Below are 27,823 nucleotides of genomic sequence, written 5' to 3' on the forward strand. Positions count from 1 at the left end.
CATAAATGTTACCGTGTGTCCGACTGACAAAGTTAAAGGGCAATGCATGCGAAACAGCTCGATCGTGTTGAAAGATTCGTGAAGAAAAAATAATTTCGGTGTAAAGAGCGAAGAAAGGAAGGATAACACATCGGAAGAAAACGGTAGAAGCACATGACGATTTTCTTATTCAAAAACAAAACCCATTCGACCAAATCAACGAGTTATTGAAGCGCACGCATTGGGAGCAAGAAGCATCTCATTTGATTTACATCATTGTAAAAAAAAAACGGTTGCAAAACGTGGCTACGGTTAAATCTGTTCGCGAGTGGCAAAGAGGAGGCGTAAAAGCGGAACGTGTCGCGATGTGTAGATGTTAAGTTTAAATTATTTATACACGACGAGAAGCGCCGATGTTGGCGTTAGGGTTAAGCAATCGGTACACGTTTAATAGAATCTCATGCAATTGATATGCCTGTCGGGTGTGACGGGGAAGGGGGCAAAGGAATTTAGACTAAGGAAGGACACAAATACTAAAGGGATGAGCGTAACGAAAAAAGGGAAAAGGCATGAGAACGGTGGTTGCGAAGACGCGCGCTGTAACGTTCACTGGCGGAGACGATGATGATCGCGCGAACGTCACTTCAAATACCAGCGTGTGTACCAAGCATGCAATCGTAGGAAACAATTTACGGTTAACGGTAAGCATATTTTAACGTCGACTATTAACAACACATTAATTCAAATTACCAATTGGAACCAAAAAGTAACAAACAAACCCACAACACCGACAAACACACACACACAAACGCGCAGAAACACCCTTTCACACATATTCGCGTAAGGTGGACGGGACAGGCGTAATAAAATGAAAGTAAAAAGGTCGATAAATTGATTAAGCACTAACCACCACCAGCAGCAAGATCACCACCCGGCCGTTGTGGCTCAGATATCATAAACAAGACATCAGCATAATTTAGGGGAGGGAATTTAACAAAAAAAAACGAGAGAAAGGATACTATACAGATTAGAAGCTCTACATATATATACATAAAATATATATTTAAAAAATATAAGAATATTGAATAACACATGCTGCGTTTTATTAGTGTTGACGTTAGGAAAGAAACCAATGCGAGAATTCAAATATTGCTGCGTTGAAAATTATATTCATTTTGTATTTTTGTTGCTCGGTTTGAATATTTTGTAGTTGGTTTTTAGTTACTTTATTTATACATTTCAATTATGACGGCTTGCGCCGTATTATCAATGGTTTTAAGTTATTTTTAATATTTTTTATGTGATTTTTGTGTTACTTTATTATTATTTTGAGTGTTTGATATTTCCATACCTGTATTTAATATTTAATCATTTTTTGAAATAACTTGAAAAAATTAGCCAAAAAAGGTAGAAAAAAGTACAAATTAAAACATTTGCACCCATTTTAAACTACCAAACAGGTTGAAACAGCGCATTTCACAACGATTACTTGCTATACCTGATGTCCTCGTAACATTTCTTAATGTCCAAGCCAAGAACAGAAGACAGAGCCTCCCTTCGTTTAAAGATCATCTGGAAACACGGAGGGCGTGTACGACTAATGCTGATGCGTGATGGCGAGAAAACCTGTGGGTAATGCAGATGTGCATTAGGCGATCTAGGGAGACCACCTAGAGGTAGAAGTCAGCGGAAGTGACCTACGGGCAAGCGTAACGTATTATTCGTGATTTATTTTCATCCGTTTCTTTACAGCAGCCACGCAGGTAGCAGAGGTCAGTGAAAGATCACCGAGGGGTTAGAAATGGTACCTAGTTTGGTGCCTGGTTCTTGCCGGACAATGGTGTACCATTAAAAGTATAAAATGATCATGACATGTCTCGACCGACCGTCAGTTGTGGATCGTGCGTGGAACGTACGGTGCGTGTTTCTGCTGACTGCAAGGATGAATTTGCTAACAATTGTTTGTATTGCTGCTTGGTCGCAGGTTGCTACCAGTTATGTAATTGTGAATCGTGATCGTGGTGAGTATATTAGAATAGACGTTAGGCTTTTAATTTGAAATAAGATTATAACAGTGTTGTAAATTTTAAAATTCATTGTAGATTATTACAAAGCAAATCAACCATCGTTTGGAAACGCACCGGCACTACCAGATGGGCCACTTTCGAATGTACCGATTGATCCATACGAGAAGAAGCTGCTCGAGCTGTACTATTTAGTGCAGGTTATCCGTTCCTATCACCGGCCCACATACCAAGAGCCCACCACCATACTGAGCAATCTGATCGATCGCTTAACGAAGGAAGAATTGCGCGATGAGTTAGAGCAATTGCTATCCGGTGTCGATGGTTTTGAGGAGGTGTTCAACATTGGCGAGTACGCCGTACGCGATCCAATCAAGGAACAGCTGGCGAACGATTTCCGACTCCTGTTCCCGATCGTGGCAAAGACGCTAAGCGGACTGCGTGACACTGGTGGCGAAAGTGACGAGATGGAGGGCACGCTTCAGAGCAAGATACGGGAAGCTTTTAACGATTTCCGGGGCCTTCTGTTGAGTGTGGTGCAGTCGGAGAGTGAAGTGTTTAATGAAATCGAAGAGCTGCAAGCCCCGATTGCACACAAACCGGTGCAAAACGATGTACACTCGAGCGCGGAACGTGGACGATCGGAAAATGCGCCAACCGTGGAAGAAATTGTTTACGTGACGCAAATGCCTGCTGCATCGAACAGCGCGGTGGTGAACGATTACGATTTGGAAGTGGAACACGTTGAGCCAAGCACTAAAGCTGTAACGGAAGGCTTAGCAACTGAAGTACCGTTCGATTTGCGACTGCTTAGTGACAAACAGCTTGAGTTTCTGCCCGACGGAAGTGATGTGAGGTACGAACTGAGCATGGGACCAGATTTACTTTCGCAGGAGCAAGACTCCGACGAAGAGGATGACGAAACGGAGCTGATTGTGCTGACGGAAGACGCCAATTTGCATAAAACGCCAGCCGTGAGGGGCGAAGGTAAGATTCCGATAAGCTTACCAGTAGTTTAGAAGCGTGCGTTACTCCCAGAGCTCAACGAGAAAAAATAGCATACGATGCTTGCGCAACTGACAACTAGAGGGCGCAGTGATCGCTTAGGAGCTTTGAAAGGAGTGAATGTGAAGCGCAAAAGAAACGGGGGAATGGAAAAACACATGTTGCATTACGTGCAATCGAAAGGAAAAGTGTCGACAGGGAAGCAGAGACGATCGGGTTGATTGTTCCGCAAAGACATATTTTCGCTTTATGTGCACACATAAACGGAGCGGAGCAAAAAGGTTAGCAAACACAAAGCAACGGGTTGTATTAACAGCTTTTGGGTATGCTTTTCTCTTCCTTTGTTTCATCATTTGGCATTGGCAGGTAGCGGACCGATGGCAGTGTTGGTAAAGGACCCGGAAATGGCCGCACTGATTCCGCACATTATCGAGCAACTGCGCATGGAGAATGTAACACCGGAGGAAAAGGATGCGTTGGCTGAGATCTTCGAAGAGCTGTGGCCTCTGATGGTGACCGAAGCGGATCGTTTGCGCACGGATCCGTAGGCGAATCGAGTCCCGTTATTATTTTTTACCATCGATCCCAGCCTCCGTTTACCTGGATCTTTGCTTCGTGTGAATCTTTCGTTTACGTGCGCTGTTGGATCGATCAGTTACTGCTCAGAAGCGAAAGGGAAAGGATCGTAAGAGCTTGGAATAGTGGCAAAAAAAAAGATGAAAGTCACACTGAGCGTTCTTCTCTGCACGGTGCTGATGGTTTCAACCGGAAGCAGCCCATTGTTTTCACGAAATTGTAAGTACGAACAATGTGTGCAACAAACAGTAAGCTGACAGGCTTTTCTTTCCGTTGACACAGTGTCCGGTGGGAGAAACTCTTGGACGGATGCTTCCTACCGGGAGCGACTGCAAAGCTGGGGCCTATATCCAAAAGTGTTCCGGTACGGTACAACAAACCATCATGCGGCCATCATGGAACGTAAGCGAGCCGAGCTAAGTTGGTTGAAACGGCTTGTCCGGGAAAATGAGGAAATGCGAGACAATCTGCCAGTGACCATAGCATCATACGAAAACAATGCACGTGACCGGCAGTACGAGAAATTTAAGGAAAAACACTTTCAAAAGATGGAACAGGAAGCACTAGACGTTTTGTGGCAGCATCGTTAGTTTGTTATCGTTACATTAGCTATGAATTGTACAAATATTCTCTAGGGGAATTATTGGTTCCAATACATTACCATTAATGATAAGTAAAGTAACACTATTGATAAAGATAATTATTGTATGACGAACAATTTGCAACTTGAGTTATGGAAATATAATTGAGAGAATTGAGAAGTTTTACATTCTTAAAGTTGGATACAGCCTTGTGAGCAGCATTTAATAAATAAACCCGGTTTTCAAAGTACGATAACTACCTAGTTACTTTGATATTGACTAAGTTATTTTGATTGTTTTCCCCCGGCACAATGAAACTTAGAACTTACATTTGTTAAGAGCTTTTTATTTAAGAATAAATATATTTAGTTTTCCCATCTTATTCACGCCTGGTTATCTTGATTTATCTTCTGATGTTAAGAGGCGTATGAAGCTGCCCAGCTCAAAGTCTTTATAAAATAAAAACAACAACATCTGCTGGTAACGATCTTTTTTACTCGGACGTATATAGAAGGATTGTAGGATTTACATCAATTTTGACAAATTTTCTATTCCCGGTTTTTCTCTTGATTTGAAAGGTTAGGCCTTATAGACTTTATACATTTCCGGAGAGGCAGTGCTTGTTACGGGTTAACGGTCCGGATGGAATTTCCTCACAGTCCCCTGCCATGTGATATTGGTGCTGCAACTAAATAAGCCGGACCACCACTTCTACCCTACTTCTTTCCAGAACTTTCAATGGAATAGTTTTCTATTTCGACTATCTTGGATCTTGAATTGATAAATTTCATATCCATATCACATATCCCGTGGTACAGCTTCTTCCGGGATATTAACTTGTTGCAGGAGTCGTCTAAACTGCTCAAGGTCCTGGGACGGAACGAATGAACACCATCAATCCATTTAAAAATATGCTGCTATGTTTCCTCTGTCTATGTGTATGATTTTTGTTTTGCTGGATCGTCTGGTATCATTCTCATGGCATGACCAGCCCACCGGCGGAGAATGGCGAGTCTAATTCCTGGTAGTATTATCAATCCACACATACAGCGCCAAAAACACTTCAGAGCATCTTCCTCTAGGAAGATCTTCCTTTCCTTTCGTTGCCTTCCTTTCTAAAGTGTACGTGGCGTACGTGTGCACCATCACTTTGAAAGTAATACCTTTGTACGTGATCTTGGAGTGGTGGCCAAAGTACGAGGTGGTTTTAGCCGGTAAGAATCTAGCAGTATCCAGGCGGTGGTCCCGTTGTTTAACAACGTAATTCTGAGTCCCATCACGGCATTAAAAAGGCATACGTGTGTACTAGAACTACATAAGTTCTATAAAGTCCCAGCTTTGTTTGTCGCGACTGGTGTTGAGTAGAGAAATTCCCTCAGCATCCTAGCGCGTCAATGCTGCCTTTAACCCAAGATAGGCGAAGTTGTTGATGACTTCAAGGATGCGATCAATCTACCTAAATGTCTACTCTCTGCGTTAGTTAGGGTTTGTTAGCAGGACCGCTGGTGGTACCTCCATCAATCTTCCTCCGAAATTTTCCTCCGCATCTTCGATCTTTTGGTAATCGGCCCGATATGTGTTTAGCACGTGTTTGGACCTGGATTAGCTTATAGAAAATGGTCACCGAAGTTTCTACCTTCGAGTCACAAATGGAAGTGTCTAGCGCTTGGTTAAAAAGTAGACAAGCAAGATATCTTTTCCATAGCTTGTTAATATAATAGTTTCTTTAGTTTGATATTGTTGTTGTTCATTCTTTTACTTACATTTGGTGCTTGTGTTTTAATTTATTTTTTTGTTACTTAAACCAATTTTCTTTTCTTTCAGTAATCATTCTCAATACCCGATTCAAGGGTTTTTAATACTTAAAATATAATAAATTACTATTTTGTTTGATTTGATTGTGAGTTGTTGATTATTTTTTTATTTAAAAAATTGTATTACAATAAAATATACCTAAAGATAGACAAAAAATACGGCAGAAGCCTTAATACTTGAAATTAAATAAATTAATTAGCTTGATACAAAATTAAAAAGCAATGGTGACTGTGATCGCAAAAATATTGAAGAAAAACATAATAAAGACGACTAAAGTATTGGCACTACACATTCAGATACAGCAGGATTCGTCCATTGTTTCACTGTTCAAGCTTTTTACATCTACAAAACGAAAGAACACATATTTACACGAATAACACTTAGAATTTATTAATTTGCATTGCACTTAATGTTCGTGGACTATAATATGTACAAAACTGAATCGTCTAACAAAAATAATTTCATTAAATTAAAGCTTACTGAACCTAATATTACGGTACGATTGAAGTTTTGCTGAGCTCACTGGCGAATCACACGATATGCTCCACACATCTTTGCCGATCCACCCTTTTTGCACTGACTTTGATCGATAAGCGACCATTCCTTTACTTCCATGATTGAGATTTTTTCCTCTTCTCGGTCAATAATCTTCATAGCTGCTGTAGCGATTTGGAGGCGATTTCCGGTAGGCAAGATATTTCTGTTGCTTCTGTCGCTGCTGCTGAATCGCTCGATGACGGGCAGCTAACTGGAGCAGCTCATTGAAGGACGGATTTTCGAAATCGTTTGCATTCGCTGCAAAGAGCGAACCCTTCGCTGTATGTCCTACATCATTTTCCTCCTCATCTTCGTCAACATCATCATCATCATCATCATCGTCATCATCGTCATCATCATCACCAAGGATACCCATATAGTCAGCCTCATCATCCAGATACTCCGATGAATCTTCCTCCGTATGGGATGGCACGCTTTCCTCGTCTTCCTCATCCTCCTCATCCTCCAGACTGGGGTTGCCGATCTGTGCCTGAATGGCGGCCAAAATTTTCGCCTCCATTTCCGCGTCCTCCTCGTCCTCGGTGACGGATTGTACCGGTTTTTCGATCGAGCGCTTGTAACGTGGCAGCTCGATCGTCACCCGGATCGAGTCCGCCGACAGCTGTTTGGTGTGCACGGCGGTGCTCCGAAGCCGCTGGGTTCGCCGAGTGTGAGCGGTTTTGCGTTTGTTGGTGCTTTTATGTTTTGTTTGGCGTAGATAATACTTCTGTACGATTGCTGCGGCCGTATGCAGGACACGTTGCGCGGGAGCCTCCTGGGAGACCGACATTGCTGCGTTTGGTTTAAACTCCTTTGTGATGAGGTTGCGATCGTTGTCGGTATTGAGTTTTGGTGCATGCTCGGACGGGGTTTGGCGTAACTCCGGCGACGCTAACAGAGCGGTCAGGATGGGATTTCGCGGCAGTCCTCGATGTCTTTGAGATTCTTCGACCACCAGCTCCCAGAGACTGCCGAAAATGTGTTCAAACGCATCCTGTTCCATCGGCGAGAGCGCATCTGACTTCATGAAATCGACGATCATCGGGAGTAATCGCAAAACTTCCAGCTCATCAAAAGTATCCACTGTGAGCTCTGTAAGTTGTGAGATAAATAAATGATTTATAAGAAGTGTCCATTGGAGAATTACAAACGGCAAATCAAACTAAAAATATACGATCGTTACCTTTGGATGGAAGAACCACTCCTTCAGCTATCAGATGTGTTCGGAATTCATTCAGAACTTGAAGGGATGCTGCATCGGATGATGTGGTTTGATCTACAGGGTCGCATAATAATACAGATAAACATAATGTTAAACTTGGTGTAACAATAGAGTCTCATTTATATGGCATGAATCCGTGGTAAAGAACGTACCTATTGCGTAGCTGGAGACATTTGTAACTGAAGACATTAGACACACAAGCATTACAACGCACTTATGCACACTCGAGCACATGATCATAACTCGTTAAATAAGTTTAAACGTTTAAGGATTGAAATAGCACTTGAATTTGAAACAACGGTCTGTACGCAACACTTTGATCACAGAACTTCCTTTTAGTAATGCTTCATTCTTTCGCGTATTCTACGCTTCTTACAATAACTTTCGCTCCGTCGTAATGTTGTAAGGACGAGTTCTCGGAATGAACTGATAGTGGTACGATCGCTGACAAGCGTTTTTAAATATCCTTTCCAATTCATAAACCTCTACCCATCTATCCGATGAGCCCAGCAAATTCACCTGCCTTCTTTCCGTTTCATCGCACTAATTGAGGAGCCACCGGGTGAGGAATGTCTCGCTTTTACCCTGTTCGTCCTGGTGCCCCGTTTCATCTGTACCTTTCTCCCTCATCCTTACGGCCTCGAGCGCGACGTTTGATTGTTTGGTTTCGTTTTTTTTTCTCGACTTTTGAAACATAAGTCGGCGATCGAACCTTCGATCGATTCGTCAGCAACATTCGTCAGCCTGGAGCTTGTGACAGTCTGCGCCTGCCTCGCCGGTATAGGACGAAAGGTACACCGTGCTGTGAGCGATGCGTGTCTGCGTGTCTACAGCCAGTGTCGGAAATGGTACGTCGCCGGAAATGGTCGGGGCGCCGGCTCGTGTTTCGTTGCGATAGGAGTTTGTTCGGCGTGGTAATTTCCTGTGCGGAACACGTGCGACCCCTTTCGGTTAGAAACGTCAAACAATCTCGTCGAGCCGGTGGGGTTTTTTTTTATGATTGCACTCAGAGGACACAAAAAAAGAAAAACCAACCCCTTAATTATGGCACCGATCACGACCGATCGTCGATTTTTTTTTTGGTTGGTAGCCAGTTTGTTAGCAATAGTGACGTTGGTTCCGGTGCCCCGCTACTCGAACTCGTTTATGTTGCGTTTGTGACATTGTGCTAATGGTGCTAAAAGCTCGTTTTGCGCCAGGGGAATGGCGTCGAATGGGCGCAGTCGCAGCACGGAAAAAGGGGTAGTCCGGTTAAACAAACACGGGAATCTGACGATCGTCGGGACGGAGCGTTACGAGATGGTACATCATTAAACGATCAGAGTGTTTGATCCTCGTACCAAATGTGAAAATGGCTAAGGTACGCTTGTTAGGTCGTTAGCATGCTGTACGGACAATTTAACGGAAATGGTGTCTACATACGTAACAGAATTAGTTTAAGTTAAAAGTTAATATGTTTTAAATTATTTTAACATTAGCAGTAATACTCTTACTGATCTTTTTGGTATATTTAATCTCAGTTCTAGTCGGTCTTGCAATTTGTCTCTTTATTTTATTTTTCCCGTCTTCCAGATATATCTCTTCGCAGATGACACTGCCTTAGTAGTTAGAGGAAGGACTTTGGCACAGCTTCGCAACACCACCCAACGCTGTCTTAATGCCATTCATAATTGGATGACAACATGGAAGATTGCTGTAAATCAAAGTAAAACACAAGCGATTATAATACCATATACATTTAAAATCAAAATTTTAAAACCCCAATATTCAAATAACAATCGCGGGAACTTCAATAAATTGGAAAAAAGGTGTAAAATACTTTGGTAGAACATTTGATCATAAAACTAAATTTAGGGCTCACACTACTAACATCAAATTGAAATGTCTCACGTTAACAAAAATATTGTATCCACTTATTAATCGTCGATCTCGTCTTTCTCGTACGAATAGAATAATCATTTACAAACAAGTCTTTGTCCCAACGGTAACATACGGTATAACCGTTTGGAAATCATGTGCTAGAAGGCATAAAAAGAAAATTCAATTATGTTTAAATAAGGTATTATGAATGATAACAAATGCTCCATTTATGACTAGACTTACAGATCTATATTGTTCAATCGGCACAATGTCATAAGATGACTTGATTCTTAAAATTATAGAGTGTACAAGAAACGCATTATTACAATCAGAACATGAAATCATACGAAATATTTCCTTATGAATTTAAATAGTTTTAGTGTATTGAGTTAGTCGTGGTTTAAGCTTAAGATTAAGATATTAGTTTTCAGGATTTATGCAAATGAGCATTAAAAAACGTACTAAACTGCAATTATTGAGATAAACCGATATGGCCTGAAGGTACAAATAATGAAGTAGTAATAGTCGTTGAAAAGCAATATTGCTGTATCTCGCGGAACTAAATTTTGTAACCGATCTGGGAAAAATAAATAAAACAAAATGAAATATAAAAAAAATCCTGTCTTGTATGTTATCTAATCTATTTGTTGTAATTGTTCGATAAAAAGTTTATTATTCACAGAGGGTGATATTGATTGATCTAGAATTAATATCGCTGATTTGACGATTTGAAAGTTGTAGAGTTTCAAGTAACTTGTTTCGCAATGCATTTCTTCAATGAAGTTCTAAAGCACGCAGTCGTAGTTGTTTTTGATTTGAAAGTCATATAAAAGTTTAAAAAAAGGGAATCAACTTTTTTAATTTCTCTTTAAAAATGCCAGACGCACAGTAAAATCAGACGACTTTTTGGTTGGTTATTAGGGCTAGGAGACATAATTAGCATGGTTCCAAGGACACATTTATAGCTGTAGAAGAAAAAAAAACACAAACCGACGCACGGTAACAGCAACCACAAATGGTTTCGTTTTCTTTTTTAACCAGTAGCAAAACATTGGTGCTGGTACGCTCGCGTGCAGACGTCGGGCAGCCGGGGTTTTTAGCCGGGCCCGGTCGTTCATTTACCCCATTTTCTAGGACAAAATGGCGATTCGCAGTGTGCGAATGAACGAATATCGTCTGGGAAAAACCCCAGTCATCGTACAAGTGTCCATCACGGACAGCTGAAACAGTGCTCCACCCATCGACCGGGGTAAAAGGTCCTTTAATTCATGCTGCACGAGCAACGAATGCACGGGTGAAGGTAGAAGGTGTGTGTGTGCGCCATCATGGCAGACGCGACGCCCGAGCGCCCGTAACCCTTCTCCTTTCCACCTGTGCGAATGTGCAGCGGCAGTAGGATGTCCTACGCCCCCGGGCAGGGATAATCGTTAGATGGTGAGCCAAAACAAAGAGCCAAAGAAACAAGCAGCAGGTCGAGCTGGTCGGGTGCCTAATGCGGGTGAGGTGTAGCAATCTATTCTTTAGCTTTTATTACCCCTTGAAACTCGAACACAGTTTTAGCCCATACCCCGGTGCGAGAACAAACGATCGTACCAAGTGTTGACACGATGTTACGTAGAGAGATAGAGAGAGAGATCGAACAGGACCTGTGGGAACGTTTTTAGAACGTCGCAGTGCCAATTCGAGACATAAAATCACCTTCCCACACGCAGCAGGTGGATTATGGCACCGAGCATAATGCTGGCCATTGTTGAATTTGTGCGCGTTACGTAAGCGGGTCATTAGCACCGGTCGCACGTACGCCGAGTCGCGCCAAGGATATGAAAGACCGGGACCGGGAAGAGCGTTCTGAGCGAAACGAGGTTTTATTGAGTGTGCAATTAATTCACCCGCGGTGCGATCGGCAAAAAGCCAAGCTGTCGTTTCGGCCCGTCCTGTGCGACACGGGCGTAGTAATCCTGCCAATGATCGGTCCGGCTGGGCTGGAACTCGACCGGTCCCGGGCTCGTCGTCAGCTCGATCGCGGACACATCCGCCAGGCTGTGCCGGTGGGTGTGGTAGGATGATGGAACCATTGGCTGGGTGACGTAATTGAGCTCGGATTGTACGATCGACGCCGGGGTGGCTGGTTCGGGCTCTTCGGAAACGGGCGCATGATGATTGGTTGGTGTATTAGGAGGGGAAACATCTGGATCGTTACTAACGGAAGGCTCCACCGTTTGCGGGGGGTCTTGTAGCTCTATCATATCGGTCGCTTCTGGTTGCTCTATCGTTGTGGTATTAATCTCATCGTCAGCCTCTTCACCATCCGCCCGAAGCGTGCTTCGAATTGTTCTCGGGGGACTCACCTTGGGACGAGCTCTACTGCTTACGGTCGTACCTTTCCTAGGCGTGAACTTTTGTTTCCTTGAAGATGGACGTTCCAATTCATCTGCTAAAACCGTTCCCTAGTAGAAACAAAGCGGATACAATCAGTAATACACACCTATCAACACGTTCGTGGCTTGTTCGATCGTTGAAGTCTTTCGTTACTTACCGATCCGTTTGATGTGCTTGGGATGGGATCAGAAAAAATAGTCGGACGAGGCTCGATCACGCCTGAACCGGACGCGAAATGTGACGCTCCATGTTGCGGAAAGTGTACCGGGAATGGGAAAACGGCCATCGTTTCAAACTCGCTACCGGGCGGTCGAAAAGGAATCTTGATGTTGATCGAGGACCCACCGGTCCAGTAGGGTGAGGCGTAACCGTACGCCCCATAGAATGCGTCCAGCGCGGACGGGTGGCCGACGTCAATCTTCACAAACCCCGAACGTCGTGGACGATCGCTGTCATCGTCGAGCGAGTCCACCAGCGTGAGGCCCGTTAGCAGTCCAAGAAGGCCAAGAAACCTTCCTTCACGGCGGCCACTTTTAAACTTTTTCGAAGCGTTAACGGTTGGATGAAGTGGTTCTTGCGTGGTCGATCCCATCGTCAGTACACATTCGGCCAGCACAAGCACGGACATCGCCAGCGCGAACAAACTACAGTGCCGCATTGTTTGCGCAAACTTCCACAAGCGACGAACCTGAACTGAGTCGCCAGACGCTTCGGGTGGGCCCTTTTTGAAGTCATGTAGCGAAGTGTTGCCAATATGAATGGAAGGGAAAAAAGGGAAAGTGTTTCCATTTTTCCCGCATGCTGCTGATAAGCCCGAAGAATACCGCCCGCAGATGGAACGTGCAATGCGTTGAGGAACTGCGAGAGCACATCATGTTGAGCAACGCCGTGAAAGTGATAACGAGTACATGCAGGGTGGCAACAACACAAAACTACACCTTTCGTACGTTAGTTTTCAGAAATAACATTCGCTCGCTTTATTTACGTGTAGCTGGTAGGCAAATATTAACAAATAAGCCACATGGCGCCGTTCATCGCTAGATCAAACTCTCGCGGTAGTTTGTGGGGTCGCCATTTTCGTACCGCAACTCGATGTACTCGATAACGACCGCACCTTCGTCGGTGCCGGCCTCCTCGTCGCTGCCGGATGCCGCGTAGTGCGGGAACTCCTCGTCGGTGCTGGATTCGGCCACCGCGTTCACGTGCACCGAGACGGATCTTCGTGGCCGTGTGTGTTGGGAAGGAACGGGAAGGAGAGAAAGAGAGAATGCAAGCGTATCGTTCGGGTGTGTGTGTGTGCCTGTCGCGGAATGTATGGTGTGATCGGAATGATTCTGTCCGCGGCTGCCTTAATATACGCTCTGTTCGTTACTAACACTTCGGTTGGCAATGGCAGTGTGCAATGGTGTTCGAACGAGATTCTGATCTCCGGTCTCCGGAGGACATTGATGTGGAACGAGTGGACATGACGCGGTTGTGTGAGAAAAACGGCGATTCTTTGGATGATTTCGAACGATCACGAGTCGATTACCAATTAGATCTATCTATATCCTGCATGACACTGACGGTGGATCTGGTTGGTGGAACCGCGGTTGGAATGGCGAGCGAATCAATTTCAGTTTTCCATGTTGGCCAATTCGGAATGATGGTGGAAAGTGGCGATGTCGTATGGCATGTCGAGTCATGAAAGGCAAAAGGAGAGTGGAGGTAGAAATGTTTCGGTTAGTATTTTTTTTTGCGCCGGCAGATTGCTGACGATGTTAGCAAGCGGTATGGAGAGCATAGAAGAAATATGGAAGGCCATGCTGGACAGTAACTTACCGTTGCGTTGACCAGTGACTGGATTCCCGTTGATCGTCCCGAACGGAAGCTCGAGCACTGAAAAAAAAAAATGGGAAAAATAATGTTTCGTTTATTGTTTTATGAATTTCAATCATTCAATGAATACATATGGTCCTAGAAATGGTCTTTTTCTAGTCCTAATATGCATTCGTTATTTTCGCTGAGTTTTGAGGCAGTTTCAAGCAGATATCAAGATTATATCATATAGAGTTGTAGCGACCAGGACGTCACCTGGCGCAAACAAGGCGTAACAAGAGAAAAGATCCTTGGGAATTATAATGCAGAGCAAGAGATAATATTAGAATAGGACAGCTAGTGGTGCACGTTTGCACCAGGATATCAAAGCGTTGGCGAGCTTAATCTCGCTCTCTGCTCCTGCCAACGTCCAGCACGTAGCTACGTTCGAATCCACTACGCACCGCGTTTGCTCGCCGAAAAGGAAGTAAAAATTAGCAATAAACGAGTAAATCATCGCAACGAAGCTAAAGAGTCATTATCAACGAAATTAAGGGACCTTTACAGCAAGCCTATATAGCCTCTGATATAACAAGTTTAGTAGTATTAAGCTAGAGACGTCGATATTTCTATAGAGTATTCCAGCCACAAACAATTGCTGTGGCAAGTGACGTCTAACACGAAGCGATGTTAGGGCAAGAAGCATTAACCAGACTTCGTAAGGTAGATATTGACCTGGTCAAGGTGCTCAAGGAAGTAGACGAACTGTGAAGGAGGAATCATCGTAGGTTAGATTTTAACCTCTCCTTTAATTGCTCATTTGAAGAAGTCCATTCTTTGGAAACATTTTAGATTATTTATCGGACAATACTTTGGGGTTTCGGAATGCCTACAGTAGTTTATTGCCACAACTAATCACTCCCTCAGCTTGCAGATTATTTAAATATTTATCACAGCATTGTTAACAAACGCTGAATATTTTTGTATCAGTTTTGAAATAATGTACGATCATTTCCCGAGTTACATGGGAAAAGTCGTATGAAATTCCTGAAATATTAGAACAATTTTAAATGTTTTGATAGTAAGAAATGTTTTGATAGTTTGTTTTCATTGGGTAAAACAGAATTGATAAAAAAAACTCGCCAAAAACCCATAAGAAAATAAATACTGAGTGAATTGGATGTTTTGGAATAGCAATATTTGGTAGCGGCCATGGCTCTACACGACAGGACCGGTGCAAAATTCCATCAGAATCAATACTCCATGCGCAGGATTGATTATCCTGCTCTTTTTCTCTCTTTGTCTCTTCTTGGCGTTACGACCTTATAGGTCATGTCTGCCATTTTTGTTTTACTAGACTTTATTTTATAACGTAGTCGGATAGTCAGTCCTAGCTGCTCTGGATTGGTCCAGATGGGATATTGGACCGGTCCTGTCGTGTGAAGAGTGGTCACGTTACCAATACACCAACGGTCGCTAAAATCCATTCCAATTCGATTATCCAGCTAAAAATAAAGAAAAAAAAAGCCAGAAATGGCAGGCCTAGACCTCTTGAGGTTAATGTTGTCGCTAAAGAAGAACAAGAAAGATGTGGTATCTGCTCGAATTTTTGTAACTTGTTATCGTTTTGTGAATGTATTGGTGCGCCCTACGAAGGTTCTTTTTGAGCACATTTTACTATTCATTGTTTCATATAAAACTCGAACCTTTTGCTCGTAATCTTATCAGATTTCCTGTATAGTCAACGGTTACTATGATGGATTATTGGACGATTACGTATGAAGAGACTTTAATGTTGAAAGATTTTACATGAAAGACTCGTATCGTACCTATTGTAATTTAACCAGCGGTATAGCACTGGCTGTATTTCATAGCACAATGCGATAGAATAAATAAGAACTCGTTCGGTGTCTGTTGCGACGAAAGGTTCGACGTCCCTGGCGTTGCGACATCCCTAGCGCAGTGACAGGTGACAGGATGAAAACGATCGCAGCGTCAGGGATAAACAAAACTAAACGAACAAGTACACGAGAAAGAGCAGACCATAGCGAGGAAACGAGAGTTGGAAAACAGTTGAAAAGAGGGACAAAAGTGAGTAGTGAGTGAAGTGAAAAGTGAAAACTAATACAGAAATTCAGTTTCAGAACCTACCCCACAATTTATGTGAATGGTAGCATAGCATAGGTAACGAAAATCCCCACAACAGTGTCATAAAAGAGAAGCCAATGCGGAAGAAAAATAAATCATCCCTCTTAGCATCAATATTGTTTCTGTGATACCAGAAAGGACTGGTGAAAAGCCTCGTATAAAAAAGTGCCGTTTCTCATTGTTACTCACTTGTAACGATGGCTGTTAGAGTGTTGCAGCTTGCTGGACAGTATCTCGAGTCGCCTGTAGGTGGAGGAAAGCATTAGTGATAGCGGCGTGGCCACAGCCCACAGGAACAGACACAAGAAGGCGGAAAACCAGAGCCCATTCATCGGATCCATAATGTGGTGGCAGAAGAGCATACGCATCGCATCGAAGATGTCGAACAGGGGCCGGCAGCTCGCACACCGATCGTTGAGCACGGTGGCCGTGTAGTTCCGATAAGCGTCCAGATGGGCTCGTAACCGTGCGCGATACACGTCACTGCGATTGTAGCACACCTCGGCCGATTCCGTGTCGAGAAAGGTCTGCGCGTTGCGCAGATGCGTTAGGCTTTTGTTAACCTGCGCTGCCCACGGTGACAGTTGGAGCTCGAGCGCCGTCAGATGGTAGACGATGTCACCGCGCAACTGCTCTAGTGGAGCCAGCAGGGAAAGCTGCAAGCGCTTGGCGCGGGAGCCGAGCGTTGTCATGCGGCTCGCTGTGGCCACGTCCTGGATCTGTGCCGACACACGCTGCAGCTGATCGATGAAGGTGAGTACGTCCTTGTCGGGTGACAGTTGCGTTAGTTCCATGCGCGTACCGGTGAGATTCAGGTCGGAATCGTACAGCATATCCTCCAGGATGCTCTGTATGCGCACGGTGAACCCGTGGAAGGGTTCCTCGCTGGCGCCAACACTTTCAATTGCACGCTCCAGATCGGGCCGTTGATGGGGCTCGAGCTTAGCGGTAAGATTCAGCAGCGCATCGAGCTGAAAGGTGGAATATGATCCATGGCTCTGCTCGCATTTGTTCAGCGCTGTCGACAGTGATATCTGCACCGGCTGGGACCATCGCGCATCGGGTGGTGCCGCCTGTCGCAACAACTCCCCGATGATGCCGTACTGTGGCTCGGTCGGGTAAATCAGTCCCGGTTTGTCGATAAGCTTTTGCAGCACGGTATATTCCGGCTCGTTGTACAGTGGATGGCAGATGAAGAGTTGACCGTGTGCACCGAGAAGCATCTCCATCATGGTGAAACCCGACAGGGCTAGGCTTGCGATGCAGATACAGATGGCGCCCAGGATGAGGGTGATACCGGCCTTATTGTCCGCGTGGCAACAACCGCAGCTGAGTGCACTCAGCAGAATGAGTGTTACCAGCAGGGTCATGATCGTGGTGGCGAGTCCAGCTAACCATAAGATTGCACCAACCTCCCGATACCGATCGAAGAACGAATCGGAAAAGTTGGCCGTATGGTTTACCTGCTCGACAAGCTGCCCAATGGTTTGGGTAAGAATGCCGATAGTCGCCTGGGTATCGGTGGTCAATTCTTCCAGCCGCTCCTGCACCTGATCTGCCTGATCCTCGGTGACGTTTCTAACATCTACGGCGTAGTTGCGAAAGGTTGCACGCGCTAGCGTTAGCTCCTGCGTTAATGCGTGCATGCTGCTGTTTCGACTAGCCTCACCCATCGCCATGAGCTTGGCCAGGGTCCGGTCGACTTGCAGCTTCCGGATCCGCTCTATTAGACCCGTATCCTCGAAGTTTCGAATCCGCAGCGTGTCGCACAGTGGCCGATCACGGAACGTGCACTGGCGCTGCAGTACGGACAGTTGTATCTGCAGCTCATCCAGCCGGTACTCGGCTTCGTACGAAATTTTGGCTGCCCTGGCTAGTGCATCCTGCAGCAGATGGATCCGCCGGGACAGGTTGCTGCTGCTCGTGCTGATCTCAATGATCGACTCGAAGATGATGTCGATACCGGTAAACAGGGCCAGATGGTGCTGGATCGGTTCGCCGAGCAACTTGTCCACGCTTTCCAGATCGTTCCGTATGCGTTCGGTCGCCGTGGCAAGTCCCTCAGCAATCACGTATCGCATTTGTGATTCTGCGTCACGCAGAAACGTTGCCGCATCCAGCAGCGACGACCGCACGACGGTGGGTGTGTGGTCGACGGCCGAGGCAATCTGTTCGTTGGTGACGAACATTGCTATTACGCCGGCGCTGTGAAAAGATGAGTAATGCGTGCGATAAGTTAGCAAAAAAAACCAAGAAAGGCTGATAAAAAACACCTCAACACAATGAAGGTTCGCTATCTTGATGTTTAGCGATAAGCGGAACCTACATCAACAGCAGTATGACGACCTGTAGCATTAGTCCGAGAAAGCTTTTCCGGCAGTGCAAAGATTCTTCGAGCGATAGCTCTTCCGCCTGTATGATGGCATCGACGGTCGGTCCCGGATTCAGATCATCGTCCGGTTCCTTCGCACATCCCCAGGCGATCGTGTAGCAGAGCGGTATAAGCGATATCAGGAAAAAGATCGCTATCAGACAGATATATCCCGACTCCACCTTGAGGGCCTGTAACGTGAAAAGGAGAAAGTTTAGCACCCGCCGAAACAATGTTCGTTGTGTTTCCCGCGCGGTAGTAATCACCTCGAGGATCAGCTGAAAGAAGGATACCTTCGTATGGAACGCATCGCGCAGCAGCTCTAGAATGCAATAGACTTTTATCAACAGTTACGACCCGGCCCACCTCGTAACGGTAGTATGTGTGCCACCGAGGGAGTGGCGCAAATGGGTCAGAATACTCTTACCTACTGGCAGATCGTACGGTGTGATGTAGGACAGGAAGGTTGACAGATAGGAAAACACAAACGAACCATGGTAGAGTCCGAGCGTTGGTATGATGTAGCTATCTGTCGCCACCGGCTCGGGATAGTCGTGCGGGATGGCCACTGTCTGCTCCTAAACGACGTCCAGAATATTAGCCATTCGATGTCCATCGAATCCATTTGCCGTATGCCATACCTACCATGGCTTAAGTTGGAGCCGGTTCGCGAATAGCAGAATTATTGTTCATCCAACAGTTGCCCTACCCCTCTGATGGTGTGTGTGATTTTGGATGGCATAGCTAATTTTCAAACGGGTCTTATATGATAAACCAGCAATGCTTGTACCTGATGCATTTAGAGGTGATCTACCAGCAGAAGTTAAACAAAATGCTGCTTAAAGCAAAACGTTTCTAAAAGGGGGTCTTTTAGGGAGGTCTAACCAGTCAGCTGCAACCAATGAACATCAGCCTCAACAAACCGCTTAAGGGTTTGATAAGCGAAGAATGGAGTAAGTGGATGCAAGGGGCTGATTCGAATCTGACTCCTGCAGGAAGAATAAAATAAACGCCAATGGGTCAATGGGGACGAAGCGATTGTCGTCAAAACCTTTTAAAAAGTACGTAATCGGTAACAATCTTGATGGAATTGAGGATGATACAATTTAGGAAGATAGTGATGACGGGGATGGTGACAATGAAAAAGGTGTTGGAAAACAGTGGATCAGTGGGGAGATGTTCAAAATTAATTGTAACAATAAACTTGTTCCAATTGTAGGAAAAAAAACGAAAAATAATCTTTTTTCCTAAAATTTTGGATAATTCATCTGGGGGGTTCGTTATACACGCTAAAATACGGTACATCAGTTGTGACGAACATCGTGTGCAATGAAATCGACAGAAATGATAACGTATCAGTTATTACGATTTTCCACGAATTGAGTCAACCGTGAGGTAAACGATAACACGATGACGAAGTTATATCAAGACGCTGTACATCCCTTACCCTGACGGTAGCAGAAAATGTTTGCAAATCATTCACCGACCAAGTAGTTATTTCAATTGACAAGTAAGAAATTAATATAAAGCCCGGAGCTGCACTGCGGAGCCCCATAAGCAGATTCCGTTCTTCCGTAAGGCTTCTTGAGGTGTAATTCTACACGGTGCCACCTTCGTTCGGGACGTGTGGGACGATTTCACCACAGACAGGGTAACAGAGTAACCTGCATCTAATGCACGCACACACGCAATGGCGTTGTATCCATTTCATGAGAAAGAATACGCACTTGGAACCCCTCAAAACCGGATTTAAACTGTCTAGGAGCACACGATTCGTACTTTGTAGTTTGTAAAATGTGTATCCACTACCGTGTCCGCACATCGCATTGCACTTGAATAATGTAGGGGCACGTGCCTCCCGCACTCGTACGGTTTTGTACACGTGTGACATTCATCATAAGGTTTTCTGCCGGAGTACGGCGCCAGATTGACAACTGGACTGCCGAATGTGTGATTGAATGTTTTCTGATGTGCCGTAAACAATTTGCTCATCTTCGCATCAATCTTTGCAGGTAGTTCAGGAATATGTACCGTGCTGCGAGCAAGAGCTCACAAGTGCATACGCAATTGATAAACGGTTCGGTTTCTGACACGTCGACAAGAAATGACGCTAATTAGATTACTACCTTTAGGAGGTGTTTATTGATTGCAACAAAAGCAAACGAGCACTAAAGGAACTGGATGGCAAAACATTCGGCAGTACCATTAACAAACACTTTAAATTACTGGGGTAATTTACATGCAAGAACACGAAGCTATCCTGGCTGTAGCTATAACAAAGCAATTTCTTGGAGAAACTTCACAATCTTATCGTTTAGCTGGGAACATTGAAGTTCGCTGTCACGATCACTAAAACTCCACTGTGAAACGGCTGGACGGTACCGAAGCTAACTGGGAACTGAAGTTCGCCGAGGACAGGGTGTATAAAGTTTGGATGCGCTTACGCATGTCCACCGAAGGATCCCGATGGGACTGTTCGGGTGAGCCTTACGGTCTTACGGCGATATGCACGTGTCTGACACGATTCGGAACGGTCCGCGAAAAGGCAAGAGATGCAGTCATTGCAAAACAAACCCCCCGCAAAAGCGAGTACTTTATTGTTGAGTCGATGTTTGTACTCTGAAGAGAGACACTGGAAGTAGACCTATTTACGGGGGAAGTAGACCAATTTGGTCAGCATCGACACTATGCACGGCATCTGTTTCTTTGCATCCATTTTCGAATTGCCAGGAACGTTCGATTGATACTGGTAGGCGACCCTTCGCGAAACACCGATCAGCAGATGTAGCAGCTCCTTGGAGTGTGCGTTCTGTTCCAGCTCACTGCTGAGCGACTGGATGAACCAGGAACCGTTGATGGGATTGCGCCACGAGTAATGTCCATCGTACGTAGAGTACATCACCAACAGGTCCGCCATGGTAGGTATCACATACAGCAGTTGCTCCGACGATGATCGTGCATCGACTGTGTCTGTTAACACTTTGGCCATTTTGACGCCAACGTCGAATCTTTCACCCCGGCAAGCCTGTATGAAGAACAGCTTCGGTTTACCAAGCAGCGTCTTGCACCCATTGCCAACAAATGGTTCCCACAGACGGCCCACCGGGTAGCTATCGTCAGACGCATACAGAACTTCCTTATCGCCGTGTGTCATTGCTACCACCACCAGACAGTCATTCTGCGAATGGTCTTCGTTGGCAATCTTCTCTAGCATCGCGAGAAGGTTCTTCTTATTTAGATTATCAAACACACGCACATTAAATCCGATATCGCTCAACACCTTACAGATACTATCACGATCCTTGTCACTACCATCCCGTTGGGCCATTCTGCTAAACTTCACTTGATTGATAACAAGCGCTAGCCCACGGTTTGGATGACTTGTGCTGTATTGTTCTGCCATTAGTGCCGCTGACATATTCGGCGTGTCTACAATAGACCCTCTGTGACTGCGGCTGTGTGATGTAATTTCAATCTGCCTGCGGGAAGCAAAATATAAAGAGAACCCATTAAATAAATGCTACTTTTTGGGGAAAAAAAACACACACAACAAAACTACTTACGACGATTCAGTAGGTCTAGTGTCGGTTTCGTCTGCGGCTTCCATAGTTTCACTCCTGTTCGGAATGTTCGGCATGCTGAACGTTGCGAAATTTCACTTTCTACCGGTCGCAATGAACTGTAGCGACCTTCTAGGCGCACCATCGAGTTTACCGAATTGAAACTCAAGTTGCTGCTTTAGATAAGTCTTATCGGTTTCTTTTTTTTACGCTTATCTGTTTGTTATCTTGCGATTTGATGAAGCAGGATTGTGTTCTATCGGAAGTATCGGCGGTAAGTTTGCGCAGAGTGGTATGACTTATTATGTTTGTTTTAGTGGGAAGGTTTATTTTAAGTTTATTAAGTTAATGTATTGTATTATTATTAGATGTATTAAGTTTATTTTATAAAAATCCTAAAAATCGCACCAGAAGTTATATAGCTTGTGATTCGCATGTACGACGAAATTACATGCAAAGGAGAAAAGACACCAGACTGATTAGAATAAAAAGACTGTTGATAATGCCTTTGTTAAAAGCATCTTTATGCTTTCTATGCGTTTGGACAAAGAGATTTGGCAAGGGTAAAGAGGTTTGACGGCTGTAAATATGCATACATAGTTATATGCTACATCGCCATTTAAGACAATCAATTGAAGTATTTTTTATTTACAGATCATCAAAATGTTCCTTCTATGGAACGATCGAAGCTAGGTGCAAAAAAAAACATAAAGTAGGTTTTTTTGGGCCTACAATTGTTCGTCTTGCGAAGATTATAACGATATGGTTTACTTCTGTTACTCTTGCTTAAAGCTGTAGTGGAATGTAAACAATACTCATAGAAACAAGAATGTGCTCACATTTGTGCAATGATCTTCTGTAAAATTGATATCCTTTTTTAAGGTAACTATTCCAATAACCAATTATGTTGTATTCCATTCTCGTGCTGTTCATGTGTCACGAAATTGTTGTATAGGCTTAGAAGGTTAGATTCTTTGTGGAACGAATTTTCTCTAAAACTGGACAGATACTGCCCGATCGGCAGAATAGACCAACGTATAAGAAATTTCAACAAACCACTTATCTAAAACATACCCACGTTCGTGAATGATTGTAGTTGCGATCGATTTGAATCTTACATAGTTTATTGTATGTTTTATTTTGGGCCGTCCCGGTGGCATGTCGGTGCTGGGCTTCACACGAACGAACCGGATAAAAATGCCATCCAAATCTGTCCCCCGTAGCAAGGACTGAATATCCGGCTACGTGGTAAAATAAGCCTATATGTGCCAGGTCGTTCTACCATTCGTTTCTTTACTTCTTGAATTTCATCATTTGTTCAATGATGTTTTCAGAACTCCGATTAAAAATTAACGTCGATAGTAGCGATGAATTCATGGTGATACACTAATACGTTATTAACGGATATATAAATATCATATGAAGCAAAATTATTTAAAATTTCTCTAGCTACTGGGTTTGTTCCGTTCCTGTAAGAAAATAAGCTGGATCTGTTCCGTTCCGCAAAACATAGAACTTTTCCATCACTACCCCATAGCAGGAACAATTTTCCAGCCTGGATTTCAATACTCGGTGGCTGTGTGTGAGTTATGTGTTTTCAATTCTTAATCTGCTGACGGCTTTCATTTCAGATTTCAACATCATTCGAATCATTATCGTAGGTTGTATTTTAAATTTCACCTTTCGTTTTACCATGCCTGGACGATGATGGTTTTGTCCATACTAAGGGTGAAATCTACTGATTTCGAATTCGTGCCGTTTCTAAAGGAGCGTCCAGACTGTAAGCGTAACATACGCTCGAATGGTTTTCGAGCAGAAAATCGGCGTTTCTGGCAACCAAATTGACATAAAATTGCGTTTTAGGATGATTTGGCAACACTGAACGGACCGTAACAAGTGTGGACGCAAAATCCCCCGCGTAGCGTAACAAGAATCTATTTTATTGCTGAAATACATTATTTTCGCACAAAGACCATGGGAAAAAGTTTAATTCCGTGCTTAGATCAACTGCCAATTTTTAAAAATTGTTCCCGGAGCAAAACAACTCGAATTTGCTAAATTCGAGCGTATGTTACGGTACGGATTCGACATTTCGCTATTCTGTTTTTGTTACGCGTAACAAGTATAACATAACAAAATTTTGTTACGTATAACTGTTATGGTCTACAGTCTGGACGCTCCTTAACAATTTATGCCCTTTTTATCTGGTTACCAAGTAAAAACCTAAGAGAAGGAATCATTTTGGAACATCATGTGGTTTTATTTTTTTTTATTCTTACGGATACGTTTGCTTTAATTCCCAAAATGTTGAATGAACAATATTGCTTCAGTGCTCAAAGATGTATGTTAAATTATTGGAAAACATCCACTTACTTTTGGCTTTGGAAAACATTACTTTTGGCTTTGACCTCAGATAGAATATCTCCAATTAACACTGGGTGAGGTTATGATTTTTTTTTGCACAAACGCATCTATCGAGAAATGTAATGCACTGCACCACGTGGTCCGCTAGAATATCGCACTGGCTATAACATCATTTTGCTGCACACTTGAAATATTTCAACGCAGCTGAAATGTTTCACGAAACGCTTGATTTTAAATTTTCGGCTGATGGAAAACGCTTGAATACAAAATTTCAAACTCCTCCGTTGTTATCAAGAGTGTTCTTTTTCAGCTTGTTTCAGATTGTTTGAGTTTTGTGTGGTGCAATGATTATTCTTACCGTAATAACTTTTCCCTACACTGAAACTGGAACAGGATATAGATTTGCAATCATCAATAAATTGTATCACCCATTCAGACGATAGATACCACAGCGTATTATTGAATGAACCATTTACGGGAAATAATTTTACTGATAAACCTTATCGCGAAAGATAACAAATGCACTTCAGTGACTAATATATTAGATGGTTTAAAGTGCGTTATTCGTAGTGAGACGTGCAAAGTGAACTAGTTGGTGTGACTTTGAACGCCAGCAATATGGAAATGGAAAAATTGGAATCATCGACATCTTTGGTCGAACCAACGGATCAATTCGATTCCAGATCAATGAATTTGTAAGTAGCATCCAATAATTCCCAATGTGCATCATCGTGGATGTGATGTTTGTTTTAATTTTAGAACTATTACTACTTCTGCATTGGACGCTCCCACAGAGCCTACGCCTGTATCGAGGAGCGTAGCAGCAGAAATTGACGATCGTTATGACACGAGTCATCCAAACCGCGGACTAGCGATTATCATCAACCAAGTGCAGTTCCATGGAATGGCGGAACGAGAAGGTAGTGATAAGGATCGTGATAGTATTAGCTCGGTGTTGAGCGGAATCGGGTTTGATGTGCGCGAGTTCGATGATTTAAAGCGAAAAAAGCTTCTTGCCAACATAAAATCGGTTGCTAGTGAAGATCATTCCCAGAACGATTGTCTCGTAGTGGTTGTGATGACACACGGGAAGAAGAACAATTGCCTATACGCGAGAGACAAGTGCTACAAAGCGGATAAATTGTGGGAACCATTCATTGGTGATGCGTGTCCATCGTTGCTCGGAAAACCGAAGCTGTTTTTCATCCAGGCTTGCAGAGGTAGAAAGCTGGATGCTGGCTCTAGGATAAAACGTATGGTTGCGGAGGTTTTACCATTGCCGGTGGCAGCACCAGTACCGATACACTATGTCATACCTACTATGGCCGATCTGCTAGTGATGTACTCTACTTGTGATGGGTATTACGCGTGGCGCAACACGGACAACGGATCTTGGTTCATTCAATCGCTCAGCCTGGAGCTTGTGGTGAAAGCCCACCGCCAGGAGCTTTTGCACATCCTTACTGGTGTTTCCCGAAGGGTCGCATATCAGTATCAATCGGACGTTCCCGGAAACAAAAATCTTGATGCAATGAAACAGATGCCGTGCATAAAGTCAATGCTCACGAAGCTACTGTATTTCCCATCACAAAATTGCAAACCGGACCGTTCCCCCGTGGCAGTGGATGAATGTCCGGCTGTGACATAAAACAAAGTTGCGCAAAGTAAGTCAATTATGCTTAGTAAAAAAAAACGAAAGTTTGTCCTGTAGTTTCTCCATTTAGTAGCGGTAATAAAAATAGTATCACAAAAATAGTTTCTGTGAATTTAGCTACATGAAGAATAGAAGGATAGTGATTTTAAAAATTGTACGCAAAAATGTTGGATCGCATAAATAGTTCGATAAAAATAGTTCATTAGAGCAATCTTCTTACAGGTTGAATTAAACAATTTTGAATGGATATTTGAAAACATGAACTGATTTCTCAACATTTAGAGTCTTTATGTGAGATAATATTCTCCAAAAGAAATGTTGCTGAGTAGAGTCTGTTAGTAATTTAGAAGTGAATAATCTAAAATCTCACGAGCTTTACATATATGATTGAATGTAATAATGTTTTATAAAAGATCCGATTTCATTCGAGGAATTGGATCAATGTTGATGATATACCCGTTGGAGGATGAAAATGTTGTTTTTAACTAAACAGATAGCAATACCGGGCAGGTCCTTCATCTTGCGATGCAATAAAACTTAAATTGTTTAAAAAAAAAATCATACAATTATTCATTTTTGCATTAGATCGACAGAAACTACGATGTGCCGTAATCCATGAAAGTGAGTAATCAACACTTTTTTTATTGATGACGTACATTTGCGTCACAGCTTATCGTTTTTCGCGCTACCAACACTAATAAAATATGACGATTGAAAATATGAACAAATTGATTGGGGATTTTTTTTATTTGTTATCTACACGTTACCTGTACCATTTACAATTTTTTTTAAACTGATTATTGGGTGTGTTTATGTGCGTGCAGAAGCACTTAAGAAATTTAAACAGTTACTAGTTCCCCGAGTGTATCGAATGTATTTTATTGCACATTGATGTGGATTCGTATCTCCCCCAACGGTTGAAACCATCGTTTCTGCGAATTCGTACCTCGTACACGTGCCTAGCGTTGTACTTGCTGTGTATGAGTTGCTTTGCTTAGCTTAGGCACAAAGTAAAATGCTTTGCATAGCGATGAGTTCATCACTGGCACCTGTTTGTAAGATCCTGGTTGCGGTGGAGTCGAACGACACGATACGAGGTACGTTACATGGGTGAGCAAAGCAAGCAGATCCTTCTTGCTAATATCGCTTCCCAACACTTGGCACAGGGACTGTATGAACCAGGAACCATCAGTTTCACTACGGAACGAAACGTGATCTTCGTATGTCGAGTACATCACCAGCAGATCGGCGTACATAGGCAAACATAGGTTTACAGGTTGAACTGCTTTCGGTGCGGCATCCACTTGGAGAAATGAGTGGTAACATCCAACGTCATATTTCTTTCCCCGACAAGATTGTACGAAGACGAGCTTTGGTTTCCCAATTAAGGATGGGCATTTGTTACCAACTAAGTCCATCCACAACTCGTCAATACAAAAAATATCGCCACCTACGAAGGCGAGTCTATCCTTCGAACCGTGGGTCATCGACACTATCAGCAGGCAATCACTGTTGGTATGGTCCTCTTTTGAAACTTTTGCCAGCACTTTTCGCACTTCGGCTGCTGTATAATCTTCATATGAACGCACATCGAATTGTAAATGCTTGAGCACTTGCTGCAGGTCTTTCAGATCCCGATGTGATCCTTTTCGATCTTCGTGAACGACAAAGACCAATGCGGTTCCACGCTTTCGATGGTTCGTATTATAAACTCCGTACTGAATATTTTGCTGTTTGCTGTACATCATCACACAACACACGTTTCGGCCGTATTTGGATCGAACCATGCTTTGTCGATCCTTATAAATCAACACAATGTTGTGAGAATTGTTGCGATAAGATAAACGTTCCGAAAATTTCTTGTGATAAGAAATCCGCACACACATGACGGATTTCTTGGCTTATATTAACCACCTACCAACAACGTCTTCAGGATGGACAATTTTGCAAT

The 27,823-nt window shown here is 43.5% G+C and overlaps 8 protein-coding genes across 8 annotated transcripts; 3 read left to right on the forward strand and 5 right to left on the reverse strand.

Moving 5' to 3' along the window:
• Positions 1 to 1,921: 1,921 nt before the first annotated feature.
• LOC128298987 (uncharacterized) lies at positions 1,922 to 3,556 on the forward strand. The gene is made up of 3 exons (XM_053034815.1): positions 1,922 to 2,000; positions 2,082 to 2,990; positions 3,369 to 3,556. The coding sequence occupies exons 1-3, from the start codon at positions 1,922 to 1,924 to the stop codon at positions 3,554 to 3,556; spliced, it is 1,176 nt and encodes a 391-aa protein (XP_052890775.1).
• Positions 3,557 to 3,724: 168 nt separating this feature from the next.
• Positions 3,725 to 4,209, forward strand: LOC128298840 (uncharacterized). Its single transcript, XM_053034638.1, has 2 exons — positions 3,725 to 3,803; positions 3,867 to 4,209. The coding sequence occupies exons 1-2, from the start codon at positions 3,725 to 3,727 to the stop codon at positions 4,172 to 4,174; spliced, it is 387 nt and encodes a 128-aa protein (XP_052890598.1). The 3' UTR covers positions 4,175 to 4,209.
• Positions 4,210 to 6,620: 2,411 nt separating this feature from the next.
• LOC128298996 (uncharacterized protein DDB_G0284311-like) lies at positions 6,621 to 7,943 on the reverse strand. Its single transcript, XM_053034827.1, has 3 exons — positions 7,892 to 7,943; positions 7,701 to 7,793; positions 6,621 to 7,609 (listed from the first exon to the last, which is right to left on the reverse strand). Exons 1-3 carry the CDS (start codon positions 7,941 to 7,943, stop codon positions 6,621 to 6,623), a joined length of 1,134 nt encoding a protein of 377 aa, XP_052890787.1.
• Positions 7,944 to 11,479: 3,536 nt separating this feature from the next.
• Positions 11,480 to 12,636, reverse strand: LOC128298579 (uncharacterized). The gene is made up of 2 exons (XM_053034348.1): positions 12,136 to 12,636; positions 11,480 to 12,046 (listed from the first exon to the last, which is right to left on the reverse strand). The coding sequence occupies exons 1-2, from the start codon at positions 12,634 to 12,636 to the stop codon at positions 11,480 to 11,482; spliced, it is 1,068 nt and encodes a 355-aa protein (XP_052890308.1).
• A 321-nt stretch (positions 12,637 to 12,957) lies between these two features.
• On the reverse strand, positions 12,958 to 19,093 carry LOC128299005 (prominin-1-A). Its single transcript, XM_053034839.1, has 7 exons — positions 19,085 to 19,093; positions 18,722 to 18,872; positions 18,561 to 18,631; positions 18,250 to 18,485; positions 16,113 to 18,128; positions 13,800 to 13,856; positions 12,958 to 13,196 (listed from the first exon to the last, which is right to left on the reverse strand). Exons 1-7 carry the CDS (start codon positions 19,091 to 19,093, stop codon positions 13,016 to 13,018), a joined length of 2,721 nt encoding a protein of 906 aa, XP_052890799.1. The 3' UTR covers positions 12,958 to 13,015.
• Positions 19,094 to 20,938: 1,845 nt separating this feature from the next.
• LOC128296974 (caspase-1-like) lies at positions 20,939 to 21,931 on the reverse strand. Its single transcript, XM_053032514.1, has 2 exons — positions 21,858 to 21,931; positions 20,939 to 21,773 (listed from the first exon to the last, which is right to left on the reverse strand). The coding sequence occupies exons 1-2, from the start codon at positions 21,929 to 21,931 to the stop codon at positions 20,939 to 20,941; spliced, it is 909 nt and encodes a 302-aa protein (XP_052888474.1).
• A 2,911-nt stretch (positions 21,932 to 24,842) lies between these two features.
• LOC128310569 (caspase-1-like) lies at positions 24,843 to 26,021 on the forward strand. The gene is made up of 2 exons (XM_053047241.1): positions 24,843 to 24,913; positions 24,978 to 26,021. The coding sequence occupies exons 1-2, from the start codon at positions 24,843 to 24,845 to the stop codon at positions 25,864 to 25,866; spliced, it is 960 nt and encodes a 319-aa protein (XP_052903201.1). The 3' UTR covers positions 25,867 to 26,021.
• Positions 26,022 to 26,617: 596 nt separating this feature from the next.
• On the reverse strand, positions 26,618 to 27,617 carry LOC128299014 (caspase-1-like). The gene has a single exon (XM_053034851.1). It carries the CDS (start codon positions 27,615 to 27,617, stop codon positions 26,832 to 26,834), a length of 786 nt encoding a protein of 261 aa, XP_052890811.1. The 3' UTR covers positions 26,618 to 26,831.
• Positions 27,618 to 27,823: the final 206 nt, after the last annotated feature.

Source organism: Anopheles moucheti, chromosome 2 (genome assembly GCF_943734755.1).
Source record: "Anopheles moucheti chromosome 2, idAnoMoucSN_F20_07, whole genome shotgun sequence".
NCBI classification, from domain to species: domain Eukaryota; kingdom Metazoa; phylum Arthropoda; class Insecta; order Diptera; family Culicidae; genus Anopheles; species Anopheles moucheti.

Excerpts from the sequence above, each read along its gene's own strand:
- LOC128296974 (XM_053032514.1), bottom strand. The coding sequence starts at position 21,931 with ATGCCGAACATTCCGAACAGGAGTGAAACTATGGAAGCCGCAGACGAA. Across the intron at positions 21,774-21,857 it reads ACTAGACCTACTGAATCGTC|GCAGATTGAAATTACATCAC; the intron begins GTAAGTAGTTTT and ends TGCTTCCCGCAG.
- LOC128299005 (XM_053034839.1), bottom strand. Across the intron at positions 18,632-18,721 it reads ACCGTACGATCTGCCAGTAG|TCTATTGCATTCTAGAGCTG; the intron begins GTAAGAGTATTC and ends TGTTGATAAAAG. Across the intron at positions 18,129-18,249 it reads GTCGTCATACTGCTGTTGAT|CGCCGGCGTAATAGCAATGT; the intron begins GTAGGTTCCGCT and ends ATCTTTTCACAG.
- LOC128310569 (XM_053047241.1), top strand. The coding sequence starts at position 24,843 with ATGGAAAAATTGGAATCATCGACATCTTTGGTCGAACCAACGGATCAA. Across the intron at positions 24,914-24,977 it reads GATTCCAGATCAATGAATTT|AACTATTACTACTTCTGCAT; the intron begins GTAAGTAGCATC and ends TTTTAATTTTAG.
- LOC128298987 (XM_053034815.1), top strand. The coding sequence starts at position 1,922 with ATGAATTTGCTAACAATTGTTTGTATTGCTGCTTGGTCGCAGGTTGCT. Across the intron at positions 2,001-2,081 it reads AATTGTGAATCGTGATCGTG|ATTATTACAAAGCAAATCAA; the intron begins GTGAGTATATTA and ends AATTCATTGTAG. Across the intron at positions 2,991-3,368 it reads GCCAGCCGTGAGGGGCGAAG|TGGCAGGTAGCGGACCGATG; the intron begins GTAAGATTCCGA and ends ATCATTTGGCAT.
- LOC128298840 (XM_053034638.1), top strand. The coding sequence starts at position 3,725 with ATGAAAGTCACACTGAGCGTTCTTCTCTGCACGGTGCTGATGGTTTCA. Across the intron at positions 3,804-3,866 it reads CCCATTGTTTTCACGAAATT|TGTCCGGTGGGAGAAACTCT; the intron begins GTAAGTACGAAC and ends CCGTTGACACAG.
- LOC128298579 (XM_053034348.1), bottom strand. The coding sequence starts at position 12,636 with ATGCGGCACTGTAGTTTGTTCGCGCTGGCGATGTCCGTGCTTGTGCTG. Across the intron at positions 12,047-12,135 it reads CAAGCACATCAAACGGATCG|GGAACGGTTTTAGCAGATGA; the intron begins GTAAGTAACGAA and ends TGTTTCTACTAG.
- LOC128299014 (XM_053034851.1), bottom strand. The coding sequence starts at position 27,617 with ATGTACAGCAAACAGCAAAATATTCAGTACGGAGTTTATAATACGAAC.
- LOC128298996 (XM_053034827.1), bottom strand. The coding sequence starts at position 7,943 with ATGCTTGTGTGTCTAATGTCTTCAGTTACAAATGTCTCCAGCTACGCA. Across the intron at positions 7,794-7,891 it reads TGTCTCCAGCTACGCAATAG|ATCAAACCACATCATCCGAT; the intron begins GTACGTTCTTTA and ends GCGACCCTGTAG. Across the intron at positions 7,610-7,700 it reads AGTGGTTCTTCCATCCAAAG|AGCTCACAGTGGATACTTTT; the intron begins GTAACGATCGTA and ends CACAACTTACAG.